The following is a 20,443-nucleotide window of genomic DNA, read 5'->3' as shown; positions in this document are numbered from 1 at the left end:
ATGAGTAATGCTGCTGTCTGTGAACATTTATGCACAAGTTTTTGTGTGGACATATGTTTTCATTTCTCTTGAGAATATACGTACCAGTGGAATTGCTGGGTCATGTGGTAACTCTGTGTTTAACTTTTTTTTAGGAACTGCCAAACTGTTTTCCAAAGTGACTGCACCATTTTACATTTTCAGTAGCAATGAAGATCTCTCCAAATCTTCCCCAGTACTTGTGGTTTTCTGTCTTTTTGTTTATACCCATGGTAGCGTGTGTGAAGTGGTATCTCTTTGTGGTTTTGATCTTTATTTCTCTTAATGACCAGTGAGGTCGAGCATATTTTTGTGTGCTTATCGGCCAGTTGTTTATCTGTTTTGAGAAGTGTCTATTCAGATCCTTTGTCCATTTTTAAATTGGGTTGCCTTTTTATTATTGAGTTCAGTAACCTTTTAATGTTCACTTTGATTTATTTTCATCTAGAAACATGTTTTTCCTTGGTTTTCCTTCCTTTGTTTTTCTTCCGTTTTGTTCAGGGACCATTCATTCTTTCTGTAATGAGCAGGAGGGTTGAGAGTATTCTCAAGCCCTTTTGCATTCTCTTGGCAGCAGCCTCCATTGGCAAAACACATAACTGTGGAATACCTTAGACGGGAAAATGTACATCTGCTAGTTATTGGAATAGATCCTTTTGTAGTCTCATAATGGTACTATTTTTATACATTATTTTCTTAACTATTTTTTCATATATTCTGCAGTGGTTTATCACATCAAGGTTTTTCAACTGAATTTTTGTCAACATTTTGTATTAGTAAAACAACAACTAAAAACTTTTTTCTGAAGAGCTTTACATCAGTTATTTATTTCATTATTTTGTCCTCTTGATCATTGGAAGTCATCCTTCTTTTTATTTAATAATTAGGCTGTGTATTTATAGTAACATTGAATATGTTTCTGTTTTGTCTTTTATACTCTTTTTATGACATTTACATTATTAGTCATTAAAGCAAATATTTTACCACCTTAAGACGTTTCATTTTGCAAATGATTCTGCAGTATGCACACTCTCAATACTTGGAAGTTAATTAGCAAAAAAGGCATTTTTGCAAAAATTACACTTGCCATACATATTTTTTGAATCTTGGCCCTGTTAACTTACCTGTCCACGGTTGTGAGGCAAGGAAAATATCCAGCACTATTGGGGTCGAGTAAGAGGGACACGGTGGTCAACTTGAAGGGCTTCATTGTCTAGTGCAAAAAAAAAGGAGAAGGGCAGCCCTGGCACTCAGAAGCTGGCCTGGTGTCACCGCTAGGCCACGCTGTTCTCCATTTAAACATAGACAATCTCACAGAATGCCTTAAAGTTTCTCTGAGAGCACGGAAAAATGAGACAGAGCACAAACAAAAGCAAGGTTGCTGCCACCCACAAAATACTTGGCCAGAATGAGTGACCGCAGCTTCTTTACCAGTTACTGCTTTATCTTGGTTCTAGTCTCCCCTCAGATAAGATTTATTGAGATACCCAACAGAGAGTTACCCCACTTTCTAACCGCATCCAAGAGAAACTAGAGAAATTCCTGCTTCCCTAGCCCTCCCCCAAATTACCCAACCAAAGCCCAAATCCTATCATAGATTCTTTACAACATTCTCTTTAAGAGATGCCCCACTGTTCCTGTGGTGTGTGTTCTCCCAACTTACTTAACTGCAGGTTTGTTCCTGGTGGTCTATTGCTGAAAGGCAGACACCAGAGATAGGACACTTTGAGCAACTGCAATAACAAAAAATACAGGAGAAAAGGTTATGTGACAATTTTAAGATAATCAGCAAAATTCAAAGTGTGGGAAATTTTACAGGACAAATGACAAGGGGAAGGAAAAAAAATAAAAGAGAGAGGTGGCACTTGTCCGTTAAAGAGATTCAAAGACACATCAGCTAGTTACAGTGACTAAAAAATCAACTCTTAAGACTTTTTTTTTAAAAAAAAGTTGGGGAGATTTGAACACTTTATTAGGTGATATTAAGGAATTGTTAATATTATTAGGTGTGACAATGATATATGGTGAGTGTATTTTTAAAAAGTCCCTGTTAGAAAAATTTACATATGAAATGATATGTTTGAGGTGAGCTTTGAACTAATCTTGGAAGGGGCTAGTGGATTGTTTATACAGAGGAAACAAACTGGCGATGTGTGGATAATTGTTGAAACTGGGTGATGTGTACATGGGAGTTCATTATATCACTTCTCTACTTTGTATGCATTTGAAAATTTCTCTAATAAGATTTTATTTTTAGGTCATTTGTATTTCTTTTTCCATGAATTTGCCTCTCTGTGTCACTTTCCCATTTTTCTGTTGGGCTTCTGTCTTTTTTTTCTTATAATTTAAAGGATTCTTTAATATGTACTGAGAAAATTAGCCTTTTGTCATATGTCCTGTAGGTATTTTTTATTTGTCTTTTGAATTTGTTTATGGTATTTTTTAACCTGCGGAGAATTTTTGTCGAATTTATCAGTTTTCTTTAGGCCTTATGTGTTTTATTTTGTGTGTTGCTTAGAAAACCCTTCTTGTTTCTGAGATTCTGCAAAGTTCTTTTATGTTTTCATGCAGAATTTTTTAATGTCTGTAGTACTCTTCTGATTTACTTTGATTATTTGGTCATCCTAATTTCCTTTAGAATATTTAGAAATAGTCTTCCTTTGAGCCTTGCTGCAAGAATATATAAGGAAAGATGTTGTTCAGTAGCTATCTTGCGGAGATTTAATACTGAACACCCGGAGAATTAACCACGAGCAACGTTTGGTAGTTAATTTTGCAACCCCCCACCCACCCAAATAGGAGAACTAATGGGAAATCTGTCATTTACAAGATTGTCAAAGTGTGCTAAATGTTATAAAAAATATTAGCAATATAGTTCAAAATTTCTAATTTTAGAAAAGTTCCTGTAATTGCTTTACATAAAGAAGTGTTCCGGGACTTCCCTGGTGGCGCAGTGGTTAAGAATCCGCCTGCCAGTGCAGGGGACACGGGTTTGAGCCCTGGTCCGGGAAGATCCCACATGCCGCGGAGCAACTAAGCCTGTGCGCCACAACTACTGAGCCTGCGCTCTAGAGCCTGCAGGCCACAACTACTGAGCCCGCCTGCCACAACTACTGAAGCCCGTGCGCCTAGAGCCCGTGCTCCGCAACAAGAGAAGCCACTGCAATGAGAGGCCTATGCACTGCAACAAAGAGTAGCCCCCGCTCACCACAACTAGAGAAAGCCCGCACGCAGCAACAAAGACCCAGCGCAGCCAAAAATAAATAATAAATAAATTTAGTTAAAAAAAAAAAAAGCGTTCCTTTTAATCTCTTTTTGTAGGGCTTATGGGTCAAGGAGCCAGGCACCCACCTCCCTTTGAGGTCGGCATCTTCAAGCTTGTTCTTCTCTTAGATTTGATGCCTTTGCCTGGGCAGAGCAGGAAGTTTTCTAAATATTACTGTAGTGTCTTCTTCATGGTTGGTTCGTGGAGACCTGTTAGGACTCCATGGATGGATCTTTTAATCACTGCATCAAAAGTCAGAAGAAGTGCACAGCAAAAACTTCATGAAATCGTTCCTTTTTGGGGGGAAGTGGTGGCAGTGAGGTATCTTGGGACTGTGTTTGAAATTGTACCATACTACGTGTTCTCAGTTAAAAATTAATTCTGCAGTTAGTCTTCCTCTTAGAACTTTTGGAAATCATTTAAAGGAAATAAAAGTTGAAGAAGTACATTTGATACTGTATTTTAAACATTTTATTCACTATACCAAAACTTTTTATAATCTAATGTTAATCATTTTTTTAATACAAGTTTAAAAAATCTGACTAGGAAGAAATTTTTCTCCTGTGAAGATATCTACTGTATTTTTCCAAGTTAGAAGTTTGAGTCTTCACCTAGTTCTTTCCAGCTTAGGTGTGCAAACATGACTAGTGTGACAATTGCTTCTAAAGATTGTATCACAGTTTGAGTTTAGCTTAATGTTTTTCAGAAATAAATCTATGAATTGATGGGATCATTATCTCTGGAGGTTCACTTCTAAATTCTCATGGTTTGTTGTGTTACATTTGACTCTTATTTTGTTAGTGTTACTAAGGGTACCATACAGCTGTGAATATTTTTCATACTTTTATTGATATGCCTGGTTCTCTGAGTGAAACCAGGGGACTGATTGGGTGTCCCTAACAGAACTCAGAGTTAACCTTCCTGTGTCTCAGTTGTTTGTGTTAAATGGTATTGGTAGTAACTCTACTTTTATTCCTGTGGTCATCCTTATAGTTCTGTCTCAACTGTAGGATTTGTGGGGACAAAATGAAGTAAATATGTGAAGAAGGCCCTGTGTATTGTTGCGAAGTGGCTATATAAACTCAAGATTCTGTATTTTATTTTTCATATGATTTCTTAGCACTAATCCAATGCATTAATCAACTTCTGATTAGCTGGCTCATTTGTAAGAGGACCGTCCTTAGATGTATTGCTTTCAAATTGTTCACAATGTAATTTAGCAAAAGAGGCGATGAAGTTCTTTATTGACTGATTATCTCCTATTTGATTTTATTCTTTGACTTACTGTAGATAGGCAGGAAGCCATTTACACCAAAATATGTAATTACTTCTTTTTTTAAAAAATTTATTTATTTAATTTATTTATTTTTGGCTGCGTTGGGTCTCCGTTGCCGCACGCAGGCTTTTCTCTAGTTGCGGCGAGCGGGGGCTACTGTACGTTGCGGTGTGCAGGCTTCTCATTGTGGTGGCTTCTCTTGTTGCAGAGCACGGGCTCTAGGCACGCGGGCTTCAGTAGTTGTGGCTCGCGGGCTCTAGAGTGCAGGCTCAGTAGTTGTGGCACACGGACTTAGTTGCTCCGTGGCGAGTGGGATCTTCCCAGACCAGGGCTCGAACCCATGTCCCCTGCATTGGCAGGTGGATTCTTAACCACTGTGCCACCAGGGAAGCCCTGTAATTACTTCTTATTTTCAAATTAGTTTGAAATATGAATAAATGTTTTTGGCCTGGGATATGATGGGATGGGAAAAGGGTGTTTTTTTGGGGGGATCCTTCTGAATTGTTCATCACTATTTTATATTTTTTACCCAACTTCTAAAATCCTCTAATACAATAGAGTTGTATGTAATAGAGCCCTTACATTGAAAATGAATGACTTAATGAAGAAAGGAAGATGTACCAGAATACAGTTGGCCTCTATATCTGTGGGTTCTGCATCCACAGGTTCAGTCAATGGTGAATTCAGCTAACTGCAGATCAAAAATACTTGAGAAAAAATTTCCAGAAAATTCCAAAAAGCAAAACTTGTATTTGCCACATGGACAGTTATTTACATAGCATTTACATTGTGTTAGGTATTATAAGTAATCTAGTTAGGATTTAAAGTATGTAGAAGGATGTGCGTAGAATATGTGCAAATACTCTGCCATTTTATATAAGGGACTTGAGTGGATTTTGGTATCCAAGGGGGTCTAGGAACCAGTCCCCTGAGGATACTGAGGGATGACTGTATCTAGACCAGTGGTCCAGGCTGTGCATCACAACCCCCTGTGCAGGATTAAAATAGAAGATGCTGGGGCTCTTATGGAGTAGGGCCTTGACTGTTTCAGCGTTCCGCTGGTACCCGTGATGTACAGCCAGGATCGAGAGTTACTGCCTCTGACAACGCGTAGTTATGTAATCGAGTTTATGCTTTTGCTCTGAACTTCCAGGCACTCACTGAAAAAGGGGAAACAGGAGTTTCATAGCTCTTAATATCTTAAAAACTTGCATCACAGGAAGAGGCACTTTTTTCCCACCCTGAAACAAATAGAGTTGATGTGTACAACCGCTCACTGTCTTTAATAAATAGTTTTATCAGAGGATTCAGAAACATTCTTTACCTGGAGGGCTTTTTATTGACCCTTGTTTGAAGCTGATGGTATAATATTAAATCATAACTGTGTGATGGTGTTTTTGCATGAAGCTAAGTGCAGCTTCTTGAAGCCAAAGGTTGCGTTTTGTTTGTGTTTGTATTTCCAGTCCCTAGCACAGTTTCCAGCACATATTCTGGAGGTGTTTTATAAATGCCTTTGGAATAAATGAGTTCAAATATTTAATTTCCTGGTGAACTAAATTGCCATAAAGATAGAACTTAGAAAATCTAGAATATGAGATGATCAGCATGTTTCCTAGACCATCTGTCACTAATATTGATTGTTTCTACTTGGCACTGTAGACTTGTTTTTCTGGGGGTGAGTAGCTTGTGTAAAGTTAAAAAACGTTTAAAAAACCTCTTATGTTCTTCTGTACTCCTCTCTTTAGCGGCTTAAAATCAGTTCAGTTTGTAAAAAATTGACATCCTTACTATTCAGTAAGGATGAATGCAGTCAGCGGTTATTCCAGTAGCAACGCCATTGTAATAACTGGTAGCTGTTTCTGCCTTGCCCCCTTCCAGTCTGTTTGACGCATCAACCAGAGTGATCCTTTGAAAACCTAAGTCAGAGCATGCCACTTCTCTGCTCCAAACCTTCCCACGATTTCCCATCTCACTTAGATTCAAAGTCAGTGTCCTTACAGGGGCCTGCATGTTGGACGTGCTGGCCACACCTTGCCCTTTTATGTCTCTGACACCAGCTAGTGTTCTCCCCGGGCTCATTCTCTGCCAGATGCACCAGCCACCTTGCTGCTGCTAGGACAGGCTGGGCATGTCCTGACCTTAGGCCTTTGCACTTGCTGCTGCCTCAGTGTGGGGTGCTCTTCCTCTAGATCACTGCATGACTGACTTCACTCACTTTATTTACACGTCTTTGCTTAAATGTCACTTTCTTGTGAGGCTTTACCAGATCATCTTTTCGGTTTCATCTCTGCCCCCCCACCCTTGTCCCTGCTTTATTATTTTTTTCCTTTAGCACTTATTACCATTGGACGTAGCTCATGTTTTAATTTTGAAAAAAATTATCTGTCTCTCCTAAACAAAGTATTAGCTCAACGAGGGCAGAGATTTTTGTTTGATTTGTTCACTGCTTTATTCCCATCTTCTAGACAGTTCCTGGCACAGAGTATGTGCTCAATAAATATTTGTTGAGTAAATGAATTAATGAAGCGGACACTGTGAATTGTAATAATATAGAATTCTGTGGGATTGAGTATTATTTTTATTTTAAATTTAAAAGGAGGCATAGAATGGTAAAAGTTTTATATTTCTTGTCAAAAAGTTGCAACCATCTAATCTAGTAGCACTACCAAATAACTTAAAGGGAGAACAGGGCCTAGTCCTATCCTGTACTTTTGAGAAATGGAAGCTGATCCATTATAAAACCATTCCTACCTTGAGGTGACTTTAGTGACAGTGGCACTTAAGATTTTGGTAATCGTGATATCAAGTTTAACCTATAGATGAAATGGATTTTGAGGATGGAATAATACACGTTAGCCAGAAATATAAAAAAAAGTAAAAATTTTGGTGAGAAATTGGTCAGTGGGAGAATTCTTCTTGAGTGTTCAGAGTATGATTTTCATTTTGATTCATTTTGACTTCATTCTGATTCATTTGAAGGACTGTGAATTAAAATGCAAGTATAAACTCGTTCCAAATATTATGTTTACCCTTTTGCTGAAGTCAGAGTCCTTATGGTGGCTCCCGGGGCTCCACTTGGTCTGTTGCTCCCGCGTTCCCTCTCTGACTTCTCCTCCTCCTTTCCCCTTGCTCAGTCCACACCAGTCACACTGGCATCCTTACTCTTCTCTGGTTGTGGGGCACGCTCCTAACTTAGGGTCTTTGCACCACTCATCCCTCTGCCTAGGATATCTGCCCCAGATACTCACGTGGCCTCCTTCCCATCTTTGCTCAGATCTCACCTCCTCAGTGGGGCTGACCATGACCTCTCCGTTAATACTGCACGCTGCCCCCGGTCACCTTGCACTCCCCATCCTCTATCCCCTCCCCCTAACCTGCTCTACTTTCTTCTTTTTTGAAACATAGCATCTACATTCTCTAAAATATTACCCATTCTCTGGAACTTACCCATTATGTTAGCTTTTATTATCTGTGTCTTTCTTCTAGAATATAAGTGTCAAAAGGTAGGACCTTTGTTTTGTTCCTTGAAGTATAGCTAGTGCCTAGAACAAGTGCTTGGCCTGTGGCAGATTATCAATAAATGTTTGCTGAGTGAATGAATGAACAAATCATTACTCTTCTTCATAAGTTCACATAATTCACAGTTAACCTTTATTTACTGCTGTGAAAACAAGTAGATTTATGTAATTAGCATGTATAAGAACAATCTTTGAAATAATACCACTTGTATTTGTACCTCCATGTTATAACATGAGTCAGAATTTCCTTCCTTTTTAAGGTGCATAATACTGTGTTGTACATCTGTACCACATTTTGTTTATCCATTTACCCGTGGGCGGACACCTAGGTTGCTTCCACATTTTGGTGGTTGTGAATAGTGCTGCTCTAAACATGGGTGTGCACATATCTCTTCGACACTCAACTCTTTTCAGATCTGTTAGCTTAAAGGAATATTCCTATCAATCAATTATATTTTCTGTATATGCCTCCATCTTAATTTTAAAGCTATTAATTTTATTTCCAGAGGTCTTAATTTTATTTAATGGCATGTTTTTCTTTTATGTAATTTATTCTTATAGAATGTGTATTTTGATGTATTTGGTGTAAGACCATGTACGATGGTCTGCATTTTTAGCATGATACAATCCTGGAAAACTATACATCAAAAAGTGGGACAAAATGCTTGAAAGAATGAGCTGTTACTCACTGTTGTGTCTCCCAAAATACCTAGACTGTGAGTGGCCGGAAACAGTAGAGTGAAAACCAGTGGAGTGTTGTATTGTGAAAGCAAAAGGAAGAGAATGTTTCAAGAAAGAAAGAATTAACAACAGTGTTGAGCACTGCTGGGAAATGAGCGGAGCCAATGAGATGATTCGTCAGGTTGTCGGGTTTAGTGCCCTGAGCAAGAGTAGTTTGAGTGGACCTGTGAAAGGAGAGTCCAGATGGAGTGAGTTGTGGGGAGACTGAGGAGAAAGGACGTGTTCATAAGTACAGCTTTGGTACTGAAAGGGAGAAGAAAGTTAGGATGATAGTGGAGGGGGATTAAAAAACATTTTTTTTTCCCAATGGGCAAGCCATGAGCATATTTAAAAGCTGATGGGAAGGATCTAGTTGAGGGAGATGTTGAATATTTGACAGAGGGGTTAATTAATAGTTTATGTCAGGACGTTGCGGGGGATGGGATGCAGGTGAAGAAGGAGCTGATGTTTGATGGAGGAGGAGGGCTTCCCTAAACTGTGATCACAGAAGGAGGATAGAATGGATGTAAAGTTAGGCCTGAAGTGGGTGCAGGTGGTTTGTAGGTTTGAGTCTTGGAAAGATAAAAGGAATTCCCACTTGAAGTTTGTGGCTTTTTTCTCTAAAACAGCAGATGAGGTCATCTGTTGAGAGTTATGAGTTAGGAGGGGGAATTACAGTTTTGAGGAGAATAAATAGGGTTCAACATGGATTTCAATTGCTGGGCTTTTAAAAGGAATGGCATTATATATTAAGGATAAAGTTAGATGTCAGGTACTTGAGGAAAAGAAACTTAACCTTTCTGCTGTATAATTTTACGCATTTATTGAAATCCTACCAAGTGCAGTGTATTGTAAGACAGCTCTCTTACCTAGTGAGCTCATAAACTTACAGGGAACATTTATCAAATGCAATAAGAGGTAAGAACAGTGCTGAAGCTTCAGAGGTCCTATCTGACTGCAGAAGAGCTAGATCTTACCTTTGGTAGTGTATATATGTCCGTGCCACTCTCTCACTTTGTCCCAGCTTACCCTTCCCTCTCGCCGTATCCTCAAGTCCATTCTCTAGTAGGTCTGCACCTTTATTCCCGTCTTGCCCCTAGGTTCTTCATGAGCATTTTTTTTGGGAAGCAGCCGCATAGCACAGGGAGATCAGCTCGGTGCTTTGTGACCACCTACAGGGGTGGGATAGGGAGGGTGGGAGGGAGGGAGATGCAAGAGGGAAGTGATATGGGGATATATGTATATGTATAACTGATTCACTTTGTTATAAAGCAGAAACTAACACCATTGTAAAGCAATTATACTCCAATAAAGATGTTAAAAAAAAAAAAAGAGAGAAGAGCTAGATCTTTGCATATGGAAAAGATTTCACCAAGTGTAGATTGGGGAGGGTGAGAAAGTGCTTTCTACTACAAAGAGTGCAGCTGAGAATATGCTGGTACCATGTTAATGGCATGGTGAAAATTATCCTTGAATCACTGTGTCTCTATACAGTTTTAAAACATCAGAGAAGCTTATGACTTTAAAGAAAATTTCATAAAAATATATGACCCCCTCAAAGGAACTTATGTGCATACCTGTTTTAGGGAAAATTTATGACTAGTCATCCAGTATGTGACAGGATTATACAGCATTGTAATTTCCCAGTTTGGGTATGATGAATTCATAGAGCTCATTAAGGGTAAGTGGCATTATTTGATTCATTCAAGCTTTTTTCTCTCCTCAGCAGAAGATTAAAAAAAAATATTCCAAACTTGAATCCAGGACTTGGAAAATGCCAGTTGTCTAAATACAGTACCATATTGTGATAAATATAGCTATTGGAATTTTAAGACTCTTTTCACAAAACTTTTAATATTCACAGCAGAACTTTTTTTGGAATGTTATCTGAAAAACAGAGGACCATTTTATTACCAGAGCTGACTATTAATTAGGGTATTGTTTCAGATACAAAAGTTGGTCTGCCACTGAAATTCTATTTGAATATGTATACTTCCAAGCTTGCTTTGTGTATTTAATAACTTCAGTACCATAATTACTCTGTTTACAATTAAATTTTGGTGAATATGCTAATATGGGATATACCAGCGAGTGATTTCAGTAAAGGGCAGTGTTGAATTGCATTTTCATGTGCTTTTCACTTGCATCTGAATTTCATTTAATATCAGTGGGAAAAGAAGTGGTCAGTTTATGTAATGGTCAGTGACGGTAAACTTTCTTTTGCTTGAAATCTCTCTGTTGGATTGGCCGTCATAACCTGCTTTGCTCCAGGTGGGCAGGAATTATGCAGAAAGATTTAATTTGGTAGAGGTTTGTGCCCTCCATTTTATTCTTTAATAGAAACCTTAATGTAGGTATTGGTTTCATTATTAGGAGAAACCTATAATGTACTAAAGCAATCGTTTAATTCCAATGAGTATTTTAAGTTCTTTACTGAGGTAAATGTTTATGGTCATGTTATTTATTACAGTTTTTGAGCAAGGACTTCTGGTTTTAAATAATTCTCCTTTCTTCTTTTCAGAAATCCTCTGAAAAGGAACAAGGAGATTGAGACGCATCGATTTCATATTCTCTGAAACTCGGAGACTTCTTTTACTCTGAACCAGAAAGTAAGAGGGGCTGCCAAGTGCAGTGAAGGTCAGATAGCGTTGTGGGAGGATGCTGAAAGGTGGCCCTCTTCAGGTCTGAGACCCATCTCAGACAAAACTGGCAGAGTAGGGTTCTCCAAAGGAAGTGGCCCACCCCGAGGGGCACAACCAGTGGCCTTTGTTGGGGAGAACAGGAATGGGTGTTGGCAGAAAAGGGCCCTAGGACACTTGATGGCATGATGAAATGTTCTGTATCTTGATCAGGGTGGGTGGTGCTCAAGTGTGTATGCATGTGCAAACATTTGTCAACCTGTGTATACATTTGTGCAGGTTATCAATTTATTGCTTCTCAACTCCAAATACACTTTTTTTTGATCTGTTGGTGATACTTGAACTAGACCCTGTAAACATGTTTTCCTCTCTGGCACAAGGTTAGGTTAGTCAGTAGAGGGTGAGGGACAGACACTGCCAGGCAGAGTGGGGAAGGGGCTTCTCTTGCTGTTGTAGCGTGCTTTTTTTTTTCTCTCTCTCTTAAGGTATGGATGCCAGCGTGCTTACTCTCTGTGACTTTTCTTTAGTACCCTGGTAGGCAGTATCTTGCTTCCCCCAGGACCCCGGTGGGTGGATTCCTGTGGACCAGCTGGCACCCCAGAGAACTCTGCCACCCGGTGGGCTGTAGCCACAGCCTTTCCAGTGAAGAGTTCATTTCTGTGTTCTCTCCCTTAACCTTGTAGATAGTATCTGCTCCCTGCCTTTTCTATTCCTTAGAGTTCTCTTTTACCCCTTTTAATAGTCAACCACCTTTTAGAAATTAATAGTTTTTTATATTAAGTGTTCTTGTTTAAGTTACTTGTGCATTTTTTTTTTCTCCTGATTGGACCCTGTTACAACACTTAAGGTTTGCGTAATTTACTGTGTTAATTTTACATAAATGAAGAAATAGAATGAAATAAATCATAAGTGACGTGAACATACAGTTTAGATATCCCCCAGACTGGGGTATGGAACATGACCAGATCCCCAGAAACCTTCTTCTTCCAACTCATAGTCATTTCCTCCCCCCAGTGGTTTCTGCTATTTGACTGCTGTTGTCACAGATTAGTGCAATGGAATCATGAATGTCTCGTCTTGTGTCTGGCTTCTTTTTTCAACATAGCATTGGGAGGTTCATCTATTTTATTATGTCCATTTTCCTGTTGATGGACATGGGGGTTTCCAGTGTTTCGCTATTTTGAGTAAAGCTGCTGTTAATCCTTTTGGTGGACATGTTTTCATTTCTCTCAGGTATGTACATAGAAGAGGAATTGTTGGGTCAGGTAGCAGCTACTGCAAAACAGATTTTCAGAATGGCTGAAACATTGGCCCATTTGCTCCACATCCTTACCAACACTCAGTATTGTCAGGCTTTCAGAGTTGAGATATTCACAACTTTTAAGGAATAGGTAATTCAAATGCTGTTTAAACTCTTTATATTGTGGTAAGAGAAGAAAAACTTCAAAAGTGTTTTTATGAAGTGAGCATAATATTGATATCAAAACAAATAAATATGTTAGAAAAAAGAAAACTACAGACCAGTCTTACTTATGAATATCAATTTTATTCCTAAATAAAATATTCGTAAATAGAATCCAGCAGCACACTCTAAGAATCATAACCTTAATCAGGTAGTATGTTTTTTTAAAGGGTGGTTATCATGTTAAATTGCCCTGCATAACTATGTGGTGTTCCAGCTGCATTTGTTTAAGTCTTTTGTGTCTCTCTACATTTTAAAAGATGAGTTATTGACCAAATGCTTATTTATTAATCCACTGCCATTGCCACCCCCTTGCATCCAGCAGAAGCCAGCCTCAGAGCACTGACACGGCTGTCGGTTGTCCGTGGCCAGCCTAAGATTGTAGGGCTGGCAGAAGGGAGGCCTCCGCATCTTTTTTCCACAAGAAGCCACTTGTGGAAAGGGAGGAAGGGAGTTTCATTTAGGGGCATTTTAAAGAAAATTTTGTGTTGTAGCGGCCTCTTTCTACCAGAGCAGCAGAGTATATTTCAGTGACTTCTTCACATTCATGTGGAGTAGATAGAAGTGTGAGGGAAGTTTTAACCCAAGCATAAAGTTAGTTTCAAATAGTAATTAGTAAACCAACATTCCATTCCATTCCAAAGAAAGGTAATCTAGGACCTACATTGTAACAGTTTATATGAACTTTTTCTGTACTTAGTTTACTTGGGTTGGTTTGATATATTTAAGTTCCTCAAACACTTGTGGATCTCCCTAATGTGTATGGAAGGCTGACTAAAAGGAAAAAAAAAAAAACTGGATTCCGACCTCATATCTTATACCAATATAAGTGTAGACAGATAAAAAATTTACCAAGAAATTTTATGAAACCGTAAAATAACTAAAGGAAAACATGGAGATGTTTGAAAAAAGAAATTTGACTGGGAGAGGTCTTTCTAAGGATGACATAAAACCCAAAAGCTAAAAATAAACAGTATTAAAAGATAAATAAATTGGAAAAAGTATTTGCAATGTAAAGAGCTAATTTGTTTAATATATATAGAATATATAAGAAGGTGCCTATAAATAAAAAAGCAAAAGGCTACTAATAGTTCACAGGAAATGAAGTACAGATTTTACTTTGGAGACTTTCTTTTTTTTTTGGATGTGTGTGATTGGACAAGCTCATGGAGTATGAAAAGATTTCCAATTGTGATCCTTTGGGGATTGTTAATTATAGGAGCAGTAATTTTTTAATGTTTAAAAACCATAAAGTATTTCACAGTACAGAAAATCTTATTAAGCAAATATAGACTGAATGAATTAGAAGGTACTTTTATAACCACCACCTATGTCAAGAGATATTACTGAACCCACCATGTGCCCCATCCTAATCACAGCTTTCTTATGTTCCCCCAAAGTAAGTTCTAGCTTTTATGGTAATCGTTTTCTTTTCTTTATAGTTTTAGCACTCAAATGTGCATCCCTAAACACTGTGGTTTAGATTTGCCAGATTTTGTTAGATATGTTGTTTTAAGTGTTTTTAAATCTAGTTTTCTTCTCCCTCATCTCTTCTTTTTCCCCCTTTATTTGTTGAAGAAATGGTGTTATATGCACTGTAGTGCTTCCCACAGTTAGGAGTTTGCTGATTACATTCCTGTGTCACAGTTTATCATGTTCTTCTGTTCCCTTCATATCCTGTGAATTGATAGGCTAAATCAGATTCAGGATCCGTTTATTTTTTATTTCTTATTTCGCAGGATAACTTTATGGGTAGTGGCGTGTTTTTTTATCAGGAGGCATATAATGTCTGGATATCTCATATTTTGATGTTAGTAGCTATCGTTGCTCAATGTCTGGATCCATTAATGCATTAGGAGGTGGAATTAGCATTAAGCTAAAACCATTCTTACTCACTTATTAGCTGAAATTTTTCTATAAGGAGAAATTTCTCTTCATCTTCTATTTGGTTACCCAGTGGTACAATTCATGTAAGAAAGAAAGGACAGATGCTGGATTCTTTCCCTTTATTTACCGGTTTTCAAAATTGAGCGGTTTCCTGTTATCCTCTAGAGGTGACCACTTAAGTTTTCTTACTATTATGAACTCTTGGATTTACCCATTTTGTGTGTTTCAGTCCATTATGGTTATATTTATTGACTCAAATTGGCTCATCTTTGGTAGTGGGAACATCTTTCAAGTTGACTCCTTAGACATATTTGACATAACTCTAGTAGTTTTTGATAGCTTCCTTGACATCTAGAAATGACGAGGTGTTCCAGGTTTATCTTGTACATTTCCAGCTCCAGACCTGGAATCAGTCGTTTATTCAAGGAACCTGGTTTCTTTTAACAGGAAATGGTATTTCAGGAATACCGTTTGGGTACTAGGGATGCTCATTGCTACTGGGTTGTTTATTGTTTCTAAGCTTTTTTTTGTGAATGGGGCTAGGAAATACAAAGGGGTGTGTGTGTATGTATATATATTCTTTCTGTAAAAGATAAAGTACCTTCTGAATTAAAGAAATACTTCCAAATATAATCCTACCTCTTCTTTCAGCTGCATCCTTTTTCTTCCATATCTGAATCCTGATTTTTAAGGACACAGTGATGATAGAATTAAAACATCACATAATTATTCATTTGCATTATTCCACATCTGTGACCACAATAGCTGTAGTTAACAAAACTAAGTATCACCACAGTATGATTACTGGGAAGTTGATTTTTTTTTTTGCATGTTTTCCCATTTTTTGCGATTGTACTGTGTCCACATTGTCAGAACATATACCCATTATCTATTCTAGCCTCTCCTTTATAACCCTTGTTGAAACTCAGTTCTACAAATAAGTATCTATTTACTGCTCACTGTCAGTTCTTATAGTGGCTTTTCTTTAGTCATTTTAGATACCTGAGGCTTGTTCTCTAGTAGATTCTTATTCCCTTTTCCCTTTTCCATGTTGATAACACTTTGAAGTCTTTAGATTTGAAATTTAACTGAGTGTAGACTCTTTGGTTCAGGTTTTCTTTCCTTGAGTCTTAAATATGTTACTTCCTTTTTTTTTCTGACATAAAATGTTGCTGTCAAAGTGATGACAATATGATTTTACTTTCCTTACAAACTATCTTTTTTTGGCCTGCATGCACAAAGAATATTTTCTTTTACTATTAAGTTCAGTGATTTTACTAGACTAGGCTGTGTCTCAGTGTTGGTCATTCTGGGTTGATTAGTATGTGGTGTGATCTTTCACTTTGGGGTTTCACTTTTTTTTAAGTTCAGGAAAGTCTTCTTGAATTAAAGCATTTAAACTGTCTTAATAAGGAAGACAGTTCCTTCTTACAATAAGGAAATCATCAAATAGGAGATTACTCTGATGATTTGATAAAGCTAGATAAAATTTAGAAGGCATTCATTTTAGTATTTGGAAGTACTGTGTGTCTTAGTTATTTCTTTTACTCAATCTACTGTAGCTTTAAAAGTCACCTTTTTTGGTGTTTTGAGTCTGGGCTGTCATGGTTACAACTGAAATTCCATTCAGGAAAGTTTTATGATGATTACAAACATTAAGAGAATTAGTTGATATGAAGAAATAACGGACACATTCATTTTGAAGATTCTTTTGTTAACTTAGAGAAGATTTAGACAATGAAGATGCATCAGTATTCTGTAGGAAAAAGTTAAATTTAAAAATCCCCAATAAATTAATAAAGAGCATTTGCATAAATGGAGTTTGTGTATGTGGAGTGATACGGGTGGATATTTGCTTAAAAAATTTCCAATCTAATGTAGTATGTATGTATTTAGAATATCTAGGCTCAAAACCAAACTACTTATGTAAATTGTCGGATCTTAACAGACATCTTTCAGCTGAATAGCCATTTCAAATGTTGCTGGCTACCTTACAACTCTTATCACCCTCTTTACTGTATCTCTAATACAGTTTTAGGGAACTATAGGATCCTAAAAACTATTTGTTTTAAATCTTTTTCAATTAATAGATTAATCTGAGAGTTTGAAATCACACACACCACACACACACACAGTCTGGTTCATGCTTTCTTTTCTTCAGTCTTAAGTGTGTTACTTCCTTTTTTTCTGGGCCACTGAGTTCATACCCTTGCCCAAGAACTTGGCCCTTACTCTACAGCTTGCTAGCCTTGCTGGCCACCATTCCTCACCCACCCTTCCTTCACTCAGTGAAGTAAGTTATGTCTAAGGGCACTTAAAGCCCAGAGAGAAGTGACTTGATCAAGATAACCCAAAACTGGCCTCACACCTACACTCGAATCTAGGTCTTTCATTATAGTCCTGTGCTCTTTTCGCGGTAAAACACTGCTCTCCATGAATGCTATGCTAAGCTTGTCTGTTAGTAAGTAAAGTAAATAGGAATTCATCTCCAAAAGGATAGTTGGTGAGAAGGGAAACATACAAATGCTGGATATCATCAGCTTTGCCTTTTCTGTGAACCCAAATGACTATAAACAGCCGTAATTTCTCCTGGTCACTCCTTCATTATGGTGACTTTTGTAATTGTGGGTCATGTTGGTGAGGCTTTGGAGCCAGGGAATCCTCAGTGCAGATTTCTGTTGTTCGGCCACTTAGTAGGTATATGACCTTGGACAGGTTTCTTAACTTTGCTGAGCCTTAATTTCGTCATCTGTAAAATGGGGATGATAATGTAATCTTCATGGAGTTGTGAGGATGGATGGAAGCCTATGTGTAAAGCATCTACTATCTTGCCATAAATACTCTTTCCCTTTCCTCTCATGTTAACTGTCTTGTGTTTTCAGTATCTACTGTGTTCTTATCCCATCAACATTGACCTTCGTAAACTCCTCATTGCATTTGTATAGAGTGTGCATTCTAATTGGATGTACCTTTCCCCCTCAGCTTCATAGAGCAATTCTTTTGTTGTTGTTGCTAAATAGCATTTTTAGTCATAGATGATATTAGACCACTGGAACTTTAAATATTTTCTTGAAAGTAATTGCATGGATCATTTTATTTATTGCTTCCTCTCCTAAGTTAAGAGATAATCAAAAGGATTGAGCACTTATAAATTAGAATTAACAGATGTCCTTTATTTAAGTTTTGGAGTAAGTAGGAATTTGAATAGCATCTTTGTTGCACAGAAGCTTTCCTTAGTGAAAAGGTTTTCAACACTTCTAGGATTATAATCTTGAATGTTGCTTCGTTTTGTATTATAGTGAAAATGCCTCGTGTAAAAGCAGCTCAAGCTGGAAGACAGGGCCCTGCAAAGAGACATCTTGCAGAACATTTTGCAGCCGGGGAGATAATCACTGACATGAACAAAAAGGAATGGAAACTAGGATCACCCATTGGCCAAGGTGGCTTTGGTTGTATATATCTTGGTAAGTGTATGACTACTTCTAATTGTCAGTCCGAAGATGTATATGCTTTGTTATCAAAATATTGATAGTTTCTTAATTGCATACTTTTACAGAATGCTTCTAATAATCTACGGTCAACATAATATTGTATAATTAGGCAAAAATGCATCTGTGACCTGGGAGTGGAGAAGACAGTTGATTTAATCACAGTAGAAACAGAGGATAAAATATCTGTAATATTGTCATTAGTGAGCATATGACTTTAGATTTTTAAGATATTCTATATAATATTAATCTCCTTTGAGACCCAAAGAAAGCCATACCTTTCTTTCCCCACCTCCACCCAATTAGGATGTATTCCCTTTGTTTTGGTTTAATTCGGAGATTTTCAGATCTTTAATAGGTATGGATTTACCTTTTCTTTTTATACAACCCTAATAGTCATCATAGTGGAATTTAGGAGAATGATCTAGAAGTTGCATATTAGGCCTGAAATGTGCTATTTAATTAGCATACTTACCCTGAAATCTGAGGGGACCCATCGTGGAACCCTGGGATTCTGTAAGTTAACTAATTGGTTGATTTAAAAAATATTTTACGTGATTACTTCTAAAGCTGTCTGCTTCACCAGGAATATTAGTAGTGATACAGTGCATTTCATGATTGCTTTTGATATTTCTTTCTTACTTTTCCGTTATATATTCTTACTCCACCTCTAATCTTGATTTAATTATTTGATTTCTGCCATGCGGTTTATAAAATTTTATTTTTAGCAGTGAACGCTTTTTTATTTTCAAGCAACATCTTAACTTAGAATACTAATATTAATACTAGATTAGCGTCATGTGAAAACTTATTAGAACTGTACATTTTCGGGTCCCACCCCAGACCTACAAATCCCCACCTGTAGGAAATGTGATTGAACAAGCCCTCCAGGGGATTCAAATGCCTGGGAAAGTTTGAGAACTGCTGACATAGATGAAAGAGCAGCAGCTCTTACTCAAGAGGGGTCTGACTCAACCGGGACCGATGGGCTATAGTTGGCTAGCTGCAGTCTCTAGAGGTATGTTCATGAAACATAGTTTAAAAACCAGCGCTTTACTGTATTTTATAATCTCTCTAGGTTAGTGGCACCTGTCTTTGGGGAAATAGTTGTTGATTCTTTAGTTTTGTTTGGAACCAAACCCATTCCAGTGAACTAGGCTATCTGACTTAAGCCGAAAGCCCTCATAAATCATGAAAAGTTAGGGCTATATTAGCCAGGTATATATATTTTTGACCTTGTGATTTAGAGATGGCAGATTATATAAGCTGTCCCTACCACAGGATGTGTGGACTTAGGACATCCTATATTAGGGATGGGAACTTGTCTTAAAGCAAGTAAATTCTTCATTTTGTATTAGTTAGTTTGCTTTTGTAACCTTTGGCAAATTTGCAGCTTGCTTTGCATGTGTGCTAGCTGTTTTATTTGTGTTTGTATTTATCATCGGAAAGTGCCACCTAATAATATTTTTTAAATCTAATGGTTTGACAAATTTCTGGGACAAAACTTTGCTTTTTAAAAACTGGATCGATCAACCTGGAGAAGGGATTTGCTTCAATACTGCTGCCTCCACTTTATCTCTCTGTGCCCACTGACACCAAAACAGCCATATTCAAGATCATCAGCAATTTCTAATGATAATTTTCTGCTAAAAGGTTGCTTCTGAATTTTGTTTAGATATTTTCTGCAGCATTTGATACTGTTTATCTTTCTTTCACATAAAAATTGCTTCCATTGTCTTTCATGATAACATACTTTCACCTCTGTTTTTCTCCTACCTCTCTGGATATGCTAAGTCATCTTTGTAAGTACTTCTGTGTTCTCCAGCTTTCCTTCCTTCGCTCACTTTTCCTTCTGTTTAGTCTCTCTGAGTGATCTCATGGAGTCTCTTGGCTTCTGTTACTGTCTCTTTACTGCTGATTTCCAGATCTTTTATCTGTAGCCAAGGACGTGATCCCCTGAGTCCAAGCCCATAGCCAGTGAGTGGCCTATAAGGAATCTCTATTTGGATGACCCACAGGCATGTCTAAAATTTATATCATCCTCTTTCATCTCGTGATTCTCTTATGATCAGGAGAGGAGTATCTGAATGAATGACACCCCTCAAGCCAGACTGGGAAGGCATTCTCAAGTATTGCTTCACTCATGTTCCCAGTACTTCATCTGGTCCTG

The 20,443-nt window shown here is 37.7% G+C and overlaps 1 protein-coding gene across 4 annotated transcripts in view; it reads left to right on the top strand.

The window, feature by feature from the left end:
* VRK1 (VRK serine/threonine kinase 1) overlaps positions 1-20,443 on the top strand; it is a 75,382-nt gene that overhangs the window by 14,003 nt on the left and 40,936 nt on the right. For 2 of the 4 annotated variants that reach the window (XM_082384578.1, XM_082384577.1), the window contains exons 2-3: positions 11,319-11,406; positions 18,085-18,249. In XM_082384578.1, coding sequence (XP_082240704.1) covers position 11,406; positions 18,085-18,249 — 166 coding nt within the window. In that variant the 5' untranslated portion in view covers positions 11,319-11,405. Of the gene's footprint in view, positions 1-11,318; positions 11,407-12,635; positions 12,828-18,084; positions 18,250-20,443 lie in introns of those variants that run through there. The other 2 variants (XM_082384580.1, XM_082384579.1) reach the window with 2 other exon arrangements.

Source organism: Balaenoptera borealis, assembly GCF_965194805.1.
Source record: "Balaenoptera borealis genome assembly, chromosome: 3".
Taxonomy (NCBI): Eukaryota; Metazoa; Chordata; class Mammalia; order Artiodactyla; family Balaenopteridae; genus Balaenoptera; species Balaenoptera borealis.
The sequence above is the reverse complement of the archived record's forward strand: the minus strand, read 5'-3'. Positions and strand labels throughout refer to the sequence as shown.